This window comes from Schistocerca serialis, chromosome 3, assembly GCF_023864345.2.
Source record: "Schistocerca serialis cubense isolate TAMUIC-IGC-003099 chromosome 3, iqSchSeri2.2, whole genome shotgun sequence".
Lineage (NCBI taxonomy): Eukaryota > Metazoa > Arthropoda > Insecta > Orthoptera > Acrididae > Schistocerca > Schistocerca serialis.
Window position 1 is genome coordinate 988168497 of NC_064640.1, and position 13453 is coordinate 988181949.

Consider the following 13453-nt stretch of genomic DNA (forward strand, 5'->3'; position numbering starts at 1 on the left):
CTCTACGAATAATTCCTTTGGAATTGTAGAAAACTGTTACCATTGTCTTCACATGACTCTCCCACAAGCACACTTTCTTTGGTTTCGGATTCTGTGGGCTCAACCATGCTGCACTCTGCCACTTTGCAAGAGGCTCATATTAGAAGCACCATGTCTCAGTTTTAATTGCCCGAAAGTGCATGCAGTGCAAACCACACGTGATCTCTCTTTTTGCCCAAATCCTCAGACAAAATTCTGTGCACAATAGTTTTCGATACTCCTGACAGCCCCTTAATGGGTGATACAGAAACACATCTATCTGGTGCAATTATTTCAGCAGGTTTTTGCACATTTTCATTGCTGTGACTTGCCCGTGGCTTTAATGCTTGTGGTGTGTTCTTAATGTCCTCCCTGCCATCACAAAATAGAGCAAACCACCTAAAAACATTTGGACTGCTTAAACAATCATTACCATAAACACTTTTCATTATATCAAATGTTTCACAGGCGAATTTGCCTAATTTAATACAAAACTTGATGTCGTCTCACTGCTCCACCACTACTTTCCAATGAGCGTCAGGCATGTAGTCCTCCCCAGGGGATACCACCTTGTCAAAGGCACCTTATATGCTGGGCAGGGAGGCTTGTGAGCTTTGACGAAGTGGGGGCTTGGCCGATGGTAGTGTGGCTGCTGGTAGTATCTCCCAAACCAAATTGGCCCCACCAGAGGAGCTAGAAGAAGTGTGTCCCTCCCCATAGGGCGAGGGGGCTCAAATATGTTAGGTCATCAAACCCATCTATGGGAGCTAACCCCAAAATGAAAGCCTGGTCCTGATGGTTGGGGGATGAGCACAGGGTTGATACCTCTGATTTGTAAAAAACCTGTCTTCATGAATAATGTAACAAGGAGTGTTGGATTCTGAAGGCAAATTGTGTCAAGGAACAGGCTCCAGCTCTTGGCTGATATACATCTACAGAGCAGCAAGTTAAATGTTTATCTTCACCTGTGTTTCCACATGGTATACTTATTAAATTTTGTGCGTGTTTTTTTTCTGTTTAAGAGGTTTAATCTTGCATTTTTGTATGTGTAAATTCATTCAGTCTGTAGCACAATAGTTGCTCACTGAAAAGCCAGCTGCATAGCTCATTAATGTGTCAGAGTCCATTGGTGACAAATCAGGAGCATAGGAAGTTACATATCTAGCATTGTCTGCTTTTATAGTTCACTTCTTCAGTTAATCTTGCTAGGATGGATAGGATGTGTGCGTGTCGTGTGCAGTAGCCTCAGTTTGCGAACAGCCGAATGTGCTTTTGGCTGCAGTCAGTCACCTTCAGGCTGCTGCCTTGTGGTGTAGCGGTGGTGGAGAATCTGACACACTGCATGGAGCACCTCAGGTGTTGCTTGTTTTACCCGTGGGCTCTGCTTCCCAGGCACCTCCTAATGCACCCGATGCCATGGATCTGCCTTTACAGCAGGGTGACTGGGGGGGAGGGAGGGGGGGAGGGGGAGTGGTGCATTTGCATTACTCGAGGCAGAGGGCCAATGTGGAGACCAGCTGCCTGGTCTTGCCCATTCACCCTGTGAGTGGACAGGTGGCCGCTCTTTCAGCTGTGTCCGAGTAGCACGTGGGAGGAGGGGTTTACTAGTTATTGGGAGTTCCCATGTTACGTACGTTATGGAGCCCCTTGGGCAGATAGCATTCAGGGCTGGAAAATAAGCCAATATGCACTCAGTATGTCTGTCATGCGGCTTCATCTGAGATGTGGAAACGGTCTTGCCTGTGGCTGTTGAGCATGCAGCGTTGTGGCTCACATAGGCACCAACAACGTCTTTCGTGTGTGTTCTGAGGTGGTCCTAAGTTTGTACAGGCGACTGGCAGAGATGGTGAAGACTGCTAATCTCGCACAGGGTGCAAGCAGACCTTGCAATTTGCAGCATATTCCCAGAGCTTGTTGGGGTCCTTTGGTTTGGAGCAGAGAGGAGGGTCTCAATCAAAGGCTCTGTCGACTCTGTGATGGTCTTGGCTGCAGATTTCTAGACTTGTATCATCATGTGGGGATTTGCAGGATTCCCCTTGATATGTCATGGGTGCACTATACAAAGGAAGCAGCTACTCAGGTAGCAGAGAGCTAGTGGATTGCACGTGAGGGTGTTTTAAGATAGGCAGTAGTCTGAGGTTCTCTAGTGGACATTCGCCAGTTGATATGCAGAAAGGGAAGTCAAACAGCATTCAGAATAAAGACACTTCAACTACCAAAATTTTATCAGTAAACTGTCAAAGTATTCATAATAAAGTTCCCGAATTTACTGCCCTCCAGGAAAGTTCCCACACTCAAATTATTCTTGGGCCCCAGGGCTGGCTGAAACCAGAAGAGGAAAGCTCCGAGATATTTAGCACGCTGTGGAATATATATTGGACAGACAGATTAGAAGCCATAGGAGGGGGAGTGTTCATTGCAGTGACAAAAATATTGTCTCTATTGAGGTCAAATGTTGAGTGTGACACTGAAGTCATCTGGTCACATAGAACAGGTGTTCGTGAAACCAAGTGAATTGTTGGATGTTTCTAACGGCCACCCGAGTCTGCTGTGACAGTTCTAGAGTCATTCAAGGAAAGTCTATAGTCAACAGTGCATAAATACCCAGATCATGCAATACTAGTTGGAGGTGACTTTAACCTGTTGCATATAGACTGGGATGTCGGTAGATTCAATGCGATGGGTACAGACAGTCAGTCATGTGCAATAGTTTTGAACACTTTTCTGAAAATTGTTTTGAGCAGCTAGCTCAGCAGCCCACATGCAATGGAAACATCTTAGACCTTGTAGCTACAAAGAGGCCGGACCTTTTCGACAATGTCAGTATAGAATCGGGGATCAGCGATCATGATGTCGTTACAGCAAATATGATTATGAAAGTTAATAAGTCAGTGAAGAAGGGTAGGAGTGTGTTACAGCAAGACAGAGCAGATAAGCAGTTATTAACATCTCACTTAGACAGTGAATTGGCATCACTTAGTTGCAGTAAGATGGATGTAGGGGAATTATGGGCAAAGTTTAAGCAGATTGTAAATCGTGGTCTGGAGAGCTATGTCCTTAGTAAGTGGATAAAGGATGGAAAAGACCCACCATGGTTTGCTAACAAAATTCGGTGAATGGTGAGGAAGCAGAGGCTGTACCACTCTCGGTTCAAAAGGGAATGCGTTCTCGACGACAAGCAAAGGTTAGTAGAGATTCATGTGTCTGTGAAAATATGTATGCAAGAAGAAGAAGAATAATAACTATCACTGTCACATCTTAGCAAAAGATCTGACAGAGAATCCACGAAAATTCTGGTTGTATGTAAAATAGCTAAGTGGGTCTAAGGCTTCTATTCAGTCCCTTGTTGACCAGTCTGGTGTGGCAGCTGAAGACAGCAAAATGAAAGCCAAAGTTTTAAATTTCTTATTCAAGAAATCATTCACACTGGAGAATCGTACAAACATACCATACAGACTCCTGTATGGGAGTAATAAGCATACCTGGTGTAGAGAAACAACTGAAATATTTGAAAGCAAATAAATCATCACGTCCGGATGGAATACCAGTTTGACTTTACAAAGAGTACTCTATGGCATTGGCCCCTTACTTAGCTTGCATTTATCATGAATCTCTCCCCCAGCACAGAGTCCAAAGAGTCTGGAAAAAAGTGCAGGTGACTCCAGTATATAAAAAGGGTAAAAGAACGGATCCGCAAAATTGCAGACCAATATTCCTGGCTTCTCTTTGTTGCAGAATTCTTGAACATATTCTCAGTTTGAATATAACAAGCTTTCTTACACTGAGAAGCTTATGTCCACAAATCAACATGGTTTTAGAAAGCATCACTCCTGCAAAACTCAGCTTTACCTTTTCTTACATGATATACAGAGAACTACGGATGAAGGGCAACAGGTAGACTCCATATCCCTAGATTTCCGGAAAGCATTTGACACAGTGCCCCTTTGCAGACTGTCAATGAAGATACGAGCATATGGAGTAAGTTCAAAGGTATGTGAGTGGCGCGAAGACTTCTTAAATAATAGAACCCAGTATGCTGTCCTTGACGGTGAGTATTAATCAGAGACAAGGGTATCACCAGGAATGCCCCAGGGAAGGGTGACAGGATTGCAGCTGTTTTCTACACACACACAAATGATTTGGCAGATAGGGTGGGTAGCAATCTGCTGCTGTTTGCTGATGATGCCATGGTTTATGGTAAGGTGTCAAAGTTGAGTGACTGTAAGAAGATACAAGATGACTTAGACAAAATTTCCAGTTGGTGTGACTACAAAAATTTAAGTTAATGCAGATGAGCAGGAAGATCAAACCTTTAATGTTCAGATACAGTATTACTAGTTTCCTGCTTGACACAGTCAAGTCGTTTAAATACCTGGGCATAAAGTTGCAAAATGATATGAGGTGAACGAGCATGTGAGAACTGTGGTACAGAAGGCGAATGGTTGACTTCGGTTTATTGGGAGAATTTTAGGAAAGAGTGGTTCATCTGTAAAAGAGACCACATATAGGACGGTGGTGCGACCTAGTCTTGAGTACTGGGCAAGTGTTTGGGATCCACACCAGGTCACATTGAAGGAAGAGGCAGGTAGCTAGACTTGTTATCGGTAGGTTCGAACAACATACACGTGCTACAGAAGTACTACAGGAACTCACATGGGAGTCCCTGGAGGGAAGGCAACATTCTTTTCAAGAAACACTATTGAGAAAATTTAGAACACCAGCATTTGAAGCTGACTGCCAAACGATTGTTCTGCAACCAACATACATTGCGTATAAGGACAACGGAGATAAGATACAAGAAATTAGGACTCACACAGAGGCATATAGACAGTTGTTGTTCTCTCACTCTCAAATAGAGTGGAACAGGAAGGGAAATGACAAGTACTGGTACATGGTACCCTCCACCTTGGACCGTATGGTTGCTTGCAGAGTATTGATGTAGATGTAGATATGGATATACCAGTGCTTAAATTTGGAACATGGAATGTGCATACACTGGTGTAGATAGGGGCTACGAATAGCATTGGAGAAGAGAGACTAAGGTATGGAGTGGAAGTTGTTGCACTTCAGGAAATCAAGTGGCAGAGAAGGGGTGAGATTCATATGCATAAATTCTTCCTATATTAATCACAAAAAGACAAAAGACAAGGAGAGCATGCAGTTTGGTTTATAGTCTCCAAAGATACATACAGATCTGTTATTGCTTTCATTCCATATAATGAAAGAGTATGTACTCTGCATATCAAATGTAAATTCCACAATGTGACCTTCATGAATGCACATGCACCAACAGAAGACTCAGATGAAGGTGTGGTAGATGATTTCTATCATCAGCTGCCTGATGTTTGTGATAGAATAGACTCCAAAAGAGTGCTCGGTGACTATTATGGCAAACAGCAAAGAAGATGCTTTCAGAAGTGTGTCTCGTAGGGAAAGTTTACGTGATGGAACTAGTAATAACAGTACAAGGGTTGCCCAGTTAGCATTTGCAAACAAGTTAAGGGCAGTAATTACCTGTTTCCCAAGAAAAATATCTACAAATGGATCTGGAAAATACCAGAAACAAATGAAGAAAATCAAACAGACCATATACCGGTATCAAAGAGGTGGCACCTGATATGGAAAGTGTGCGCACTTTCTGAGAAGCTAATTCTGATTCTGACCATTATGTAGTAAGAGCCAAAATGAGGCAGAAACTTGTTATGGCTACCAAAGAAAATAGTGCCAGAGTAGAGAAATGGAATATAAAACAGCTGAATGATACATTTACTGTTCAAAAGTATCAGAATAAATGTAGATAAGAGTTACAAACAAAAGATGGTGAGGACTATATGGTCAAAGAATGGCACTCTATTAAAAATACCAGCCTTACAACAGCACATGAAGTATTGGGGGCCAAGAAGACTTAGAAATGAAAACTGGTATGATGATGAATGTAGACAGGCTGTGGAACAGAAAAATAAAGCAAGACGGCACTATATTATGAGAAGAGAATAGAGGCAGCAAGGGTACATAGGAGGAAAAAAGGGAAGGCATAAGGAGAAAGATAGAGGAGACAAAAGAGCACTATCAAAGAACGAGAGCAGAAAGCTTTCTAAGAAAATTGCAGAAGAAACCCAAGTACGCTGACAGATAAACAAGATGTTCTGGATAGATGGAAAGAATACGTCAAGGGGATTCTGGAGGGCAGTCCTACCAGGAATATACAGCCACTCTAATACACTGCAGATCCAGAGATAGAAGAACCCAGATTAGAAGAGGTACAGAAGATAGTGCACTGTCTTGAAAACTTACAAAGCACCAGGAACTGATTGAACAATTGCAGAAGTGTTGAAAATGGGGGAATTAGTCTCCATAAACAAATCCACAATCTTATCAAGTTGATATGGAATCAGGAAATAATCCCAAAAGAGTGGACTGTAGGGGTAATTCAACCAATTCATAAGAAAGGAGACAAGACTCGTCGTTCAAATTACCGAGTAAGTATCCTGCTGAATATAACCTATAATATTCTCTGTAGTATTATCTACAGGCTAGTTCCATATGCAGATGAGATTCTGGGAGAATGTCAGGGTCGATTTCAGCCTAATAGGTCAACAACAAATCGTATACTTGTGCTGAGGCAAATAGATGAAGAGGCATATAATATTGAGCTTTAGAACCTATATGTAGACTTGATAGTGTTGATAGGGCAGAAATGCCAAATGATTTGCTGCAGCTTGGTATACCGTCTAAGTACGTCTCACTTATCCGAGCAACATGGGCTGGTCCCAAGGCTGCAGCGCAAGTGAATAGAGAACTCAGTAAATGGTTTAGCATTAGTAAAGGAGTCGCACAAGGGGACACCCTCTCAACAATACTTCTTAATCTGACTCTTGAGGCAGCCATTTAGAAGCTTCAAATATCTGGTTACATCAACGCAGATGTGTGCATACACTGATGATGTAGCAATTATTAGTAGAAGAAGAGGAGTTTCATTAGAGACAACAATATGTGAGCTGAAAGAAGCCACACTACCTAGAGGCCTTGCTATTAATGAAATGAAGACTAAGTACACAAATCTCATCAGGAAGGAAAATCATAACTCGGATAAACTATTAGCAGCTGGTTTTGATTTTGAGCAAGAACTTTGACCATCAGTGATCTAATATTAATAGGACAAAATCCATGTCACCTGAAACAAAATAGCACATCCTAAGTGGTAATAGATGCTTCCACACTTTTAAGAAATTCTTAGCCTCTATGTTATTAAACAGGCAACTGAAGCTTCAAGTTTATAAGGTCATGATGTGAAACATGGAAACCAACAAGTACCGATGACCAGCATCTCAGGGTATATGAACACACAGTTCTGCACAAGATCTATGGGATAGTTAGGATAACAATGATTTCTGGAGATTTAGAATGAATGCTGAGCTGGATCATCTGACATCGTAAGAACAATAAAAAGTAGGAGAATAGCTCAGCTTGTACATGGCCGTAGGATGGATAATGGACAAACACCTAAAACTGTTTTTGAATGGAGGTCGGATAAAAGAAGACAGAGAGGGAGGTCACAAAAGAAGTGGACATATGGTACAGAAGAGGCTATGAATCTCTCATAGTTAAAGGATGGCAGAGAACTGCACAGGAGAGGGCACAATAGAGGAACCTTGTTGAAGAGGGTAAGACTCATGTAGGGTTGTAAAGGCATGAGGAGGAGGAGGAGGAGGAGGAGGAGGAGGAGGAGGAGAAGAAGAAGATCAATATCAAGTGCCTTCTGTCTCCTCTGGAAGATGGGATCAAGTAGGGTCTTTAGTTTGCCTGTGTTTGTGCACACATTGTTCATTTTGAGGTGAAAGTGGTCAAGTTTTGTCATGATAAGAAAATTAATAGTCTCATCTTTTGGATGTTTGTGTCTAATTAGCTGTTTTATAGCTGCAGGTAACATATATATTTTGACTAACTGCTACTCTTATGGCATTTTCATGTTTTGCATGTAGGATTCTTTGTAAGTCATTTTATGACATATGCAGTAAACTGTGTATCACTAACATTTCCCTCCCTCCTGTTCCATTTCCAAACAGTATGTAGGAAGAATAACTGTCAGTACATCTAAGTATTTTATAAACAAAATAAGCATTGAAGTCATGTCTCTCATCAACTACTTCAGTTTTTGAAATTGTGAAATCCTATAACATTTTATACATTAAAACACAAAAGTTTGTGTTCCTTTGGAATGTTGATAGCATACCTCATATCCAAACTCCAGTTCATCTGCAGTAAGCATTACAATATCATCATCTATTGTCAGTATGGCTTCAGTTTCTATTTCTTCATATGGGTAGAACCGATTGGATAGTTTGTTTTCTTTAGTCTGAATAACCTTCAAAGGCTTATTTATTTTGGGCCACATTGATGCTGAAAGCAATAATAATAATAATAATAATAATAATAATAATACTGGAACAGAACCATTATAACAGATAAAACACCACCACATAACAAACCTGACATCATACTCACCAATAAAAAGAAGAAATTAACACAACTAATTGAAATATCCATACCCAATACAACAAATATACAAAATAAAACAGGAGAAAAAATTGAAAAATACATCCAACTGGTGAGGAAGTCAAGGACATGTGGCATCAGGATAAAGTTGACATTATACCAATTATACTATTAACTACAGGAGTCATACCACACAATATCCACCAGTACATCAATGCAATACAGCTTCATCCAAACTTATATATACAACTACAGAAATCTGTAATTATTGACACTTGTTCAATTACCCGAAAGTTCCTAAATGCAATGTAACATATACCGTACAGTTAAAAGGAAGTCACGCTTGATCAAGGTCCGCATCACCTTCCATTTTTAACCAGACATAATGTCTGAGACAAGAAAGAAATAATAATAATAACAATATCACAAAATCATTACTTTTACAAATATGTTGCAGGTACAAGATTGTAGTATCAAGGCTACACAGTAACTTACGATGTGGTGGATATTTACGTTGATTGTTCCATACAACTAGAACTTTATTTAAGCTTGGTGCCTTCACAAGTTTCTGTATCAATGTAAAGAGAGACTCTACCCTGTCATATGTTAGTACTACTGCTGTGAAACCTTGTGAGCGAGGTGCAGTCAACTGCAGGAACAAAGGAGATTTTGTTGAAAGCTGTAAGAAAAAGAATGTTCTTGTAGATGTGTATAGCATTTATCTGTGGAAATTACAACAACCTGAACATCCAGTTATTTAAATCTTACAGGATTTGGTGCCATATTCCAATCATCATACGTTCGGGCATACTGAGGGAATACCCGATCATTTATTATGTCCAGTGCTGTTAATGTAATAGCTTTCAATGTTGAAAAGTAACGATGGTAAAGCCAATGGCCTTGAGCGCGCAGGTCTTCCAACCGTTCATCTGACACACTGGACAGTATTTCAGTAAGCCTGCCAAGATCAGCTTCAGTAATAATTACAGCAGCTCTGGAACACACAAATTCTGGATTAGAAAACAGAGGTAAGGGATCCAGAGATTTCAGTCAAATCATGTCACAAAATCAGGTAGTCCAAGAAATAACTGAAATCAAACAACAGTCATTGCAGTGTAAAATAACAAGAAACAGCATGTTTTTATTTCATTTTCAGATTCCTGACTGTCAGATGCCTGTCTGGCTGTGCCTAAATAGACAGTGTCAACAAGAATTTAAAGTAATTTCTTAGATACTTGGCAACTTCTTGCAGCTCACAATGAAAAGCAGCACTGTACAATATTTTACCAAAAGACTATTTGATGGACCCACATTGTTCAGGATAAACACGAAGTTACTCATCAAGTGCTGCAGTTAAATTTCAAAATTATCAGTTTAAGTGTTATAATGCATCACAGATGACTAACTTCGAAATAAAATTATGTCAGAAAGTCCACAACCCATGAAGATGTCAAGTTTTGCAATACTTAAAAACATAACTACCCCTACTAAAACCTCAACCTGGGACTACCCTGGAATTTCTCATGAGAAAAAGCTGACTTGCTTTAAATAAAACTTCAGTACACAGAAGACATCACATCACTAACAGCAAACTGGAGACATGCTAGGAAGATGTACAGCTTAACTAAGGCGAAATCTTTCCTTATTTTTCATACTGGGCAATCAATTAAGATAATGAATGAATGAATGAATAAACTTTGACAACAACCTACTTTGACTGCACAGATACTCTGCACTGCCTGCAATTTTTGAAGTTACATTTGCAAAACATACAGCATGTTAAAAGTATTCCATGTTTTGAGAGGTGGTTGTATAGATCAAAGCAAGAAAAAATGTCCAGTAAACATGGGTTCTGAATCCCATACCTTAAGAGCTATGAGCATTTTTACATCTTCACTGCTGTGAAACACACCTCTCTTCTACTGCAAGCTCTTTGCTACTGTGAATGACCTACAGACTGCAGTAAACAAATGAGGACACATTCCTCTGTTATTGTTGATGAATAAATCATACAGTAAACACCTTTTAGTGTTGTTCCCATAAATTGAATTCATGGTTCTGGGTTAAGTGTAGCATATACATTAGTTGTAACAGAACAATTTTTCTTTTTTTTTAAAAAAAAAAAAGACAAGTTGGTGAGATGCTTTTACATTATAGTTTTGTCTTTGCGCTTACCAGCATAGTGGGAGCCTATTACTCCACACAGAAAATGGCAGACTCAATCTTCTGTTACAGTGTGGCAAATAGAAACAACCACTGACCCCATGACTGCAAGTTCCCATGGGGACTAATAGCCTCCCATTATACTGGTAAGTGCAAAGGCAAAACTACAATATACAAGCACCTCACAATTTTATCAAAACAGAAACTGGTTCCATTAGAATTAATGTATGCACTGCACTTAATCCAGAACTATGAATATGGTTCACAGTAACAACAATAAAAGATGTTTATTACATGCTGTATCTATGGACAATAATAGAGGAATGTGTCCTCATTAGTTTATTGCATTCTGTAGCTCATTCATGATTCCAGAGAGCTTGTGGTAGAAGAGATGTGTTTCACAGTAGTGAAGATGAACAAGTGCCCATAACTCTTAAGGTAGGCATTTTAGAGCTCATGCGTACTGGTTATTTTTGGCTTGTTTTGGTGAAAAACGTGGAAAAAATTTTTAACACCTCGTATAATCACTAGCCACAGTGACTGAAATGTAGGAGACTTCTGTCTCTAAGCTGTTCATTTTTGGAACACAACCTAAAACCAGCTTAGAAACAGAAGTGATGACACTTTCTGCAGGACCTGACCATCATTTTGCAGGACAACGCTCAAGTACATACAGTGCCCGTTGTTGCTAATTTGTTTGACTGACGGGGTTGCTAAGTGCTATACCACCTACTGCACTCCCCTGACTTAAGCCCTCCTGAGTTCAACTCGATTTCTAAACTGAAGGAAACACTTCACGGCATTCGCTTCAGAACTGCTACAAATTTGTCAGGCAACAGACCGCGCCACTCGACCTGTCAACACAACTGGCACTGCTAAGAGTATCCTATGACTTCCACATCACTGGCAATGGGTTATACACAATGCTGATGACTACTTTGAAGGTCAGTAAAACTTTGAAACACGTATCTATTTTGTACGAGCTGTAAATAAATAGTTGCCACTATTAAAGTTCCAACCCACGTATACATATTTTTAACATTAGGGCTGTTATAATACTCCCTTGGGGTATGTCCCAAAACTATTATGACATCTTATGATTTCTCTCCATTCAAAATGATGTGCAGCGTTCAATTGGCTTGGGTGTCATCATTCCAATCTCAAAGCTGTATCCAACATTCCACGGACTCAACAAGAGGCAGCACCAAACTATAATTAACAGCTTCTGGAAGTCGAGAAACACCTACTGCCTACTGGATCTTGTGGATGAGCCGGGTGAGCCAAGTTTCACAAGACGGCTTTTAGCGAAGCCATGTTGACTACTACATAAATTTTTTTTCTCCAAAAAGGTCTCATATATGATTATTAAATAAGTTCCCTAACTTATTCATCCTAAAGGATTGTCAATTACCACTTAGTATTGAACTGGCAGGTAGATTACTGTGATATCAAAACTATACATGTTATTGGGTTCATTATGAAAAGGCACCACTTCTAATCATGAAGACAGGTCCAGGCAACACAGCACAAGTTAACCCAGTACCCCACTGTGTTGGACTGGTGGCTTGCACCATGTCACCTCAGTAGTATTGCGACCCTGCAAGCAGAATTTTAAAGTCAGAGCATACTAGAACACGTGGCTACAGTTTGATCCAAATCAGTCTGTTGATGCACCCACTGTATCCTTTATAGCCTTTGGCCCCATCTATCCACATCCACTGATGTCTACGGGCTGAAGATGGCACAGCAGTCAGTCAGTACAGTTGGACCTTCAATGCCAATTTATCATGAGGTTGTCAATAAAAGCTCAGTCACGTAGCAATTTTGAAAGCCACAGTATTTCCAACCATGTCTGGCACCTTAACACCAGAATAGATTATACATGCAGTTCAGAATAATTACATTCACTCATTTCTAGAAATGCATGAATTCTGCATTAAACAAGAAGTTTGTACTCCAGAGTCACACTTCAGCCTATAGTAGGACACGGGACATAGCGAATACAGCAGCATATGTAAGCAAAACTGGATGAAAATTAGGGATAGAAATCAATGTCAAAAACACCCCCCCCCCCTCCCCCCTCCTTGTGGAAGTCTATGAATGTATCACACCAGGACTGGTCGCCTTTCATCTGTTTAACAGCTTGGTGGATTTTGGAATGTTTATTCAAATACGAGGTCTTAAGAAGCAACATTCTTGTCTGAGCCATCCAAGCACCACTTGTTAGCTGCCTCACAGCTTCCATCTGTCAGCACCCCTCTCCTGTTTTTCTAAGCCATCAGAAGTTTTCCTGAATACCTTGCTGGACTGCAGTTTCTGGGTGACAGGCTCATCCTCAGAGAAGGGCAAAGGTCCAGGTTTGAGTTGACATTGCACACCCAGTTTTAATTTGTCATAAGGTTTGACACTGGTAGATACCGAGACAAAAATATTATGCTAGAAGTCATTATTTTTTTACCTTTAGGCTGCATTACATCCTGTATGTGTATGGAACACCATTGAATTTTCTCCATTCAATTCTTGACAGCGAAATGTTTCTTACTACCTATCACTATGAAATTGTTGTGTTTGGTTTATTTTCTTCAGAAAATGAACAGTCATTTGGGTAAAGCTTAAATCTAAATAGCAGTTAGACAGCAATTTCATACAACAATATTCAGTTCCCTCCCATAATCCAATGCTATTATATGTGAAAATCAGATAATCGGGTCAGTAAAACTCAATCACTGAGGTTATCTTCACAGGAGAAAACTATATAGCATTCTGAACTCCATTA

General features: G+C 40.2%; 1 protein-coding gene across 1 annotated transcript in view; it reads right to left on the minus strand.

Moving 5' to 3' along the window:
* Positions 1–13453, minus strand: part of LOC126471436 (exostosin-2) — a 107984-nt gene that overhangs the window by 35591 nt on the left and 58940 nt on the right. Inside the window, exons 5-7 of the mRNA XM_050099597.1 lie at positions 9283–9508; positions 9010–9193; positions 8252–8418 (exon numbers count right to left, since the gene is read on the minus strand). Of these exons, the coding sequence (XP_049955554.1) occupies positions 8252–8418; positions 9010–9193; positions 9283–9508 (577 nt within the window). The remainder of the gene's footprint in view (positions 1–8251; positions 8419–9009; positions 9194–9282; positions 9509–13453) is intronic.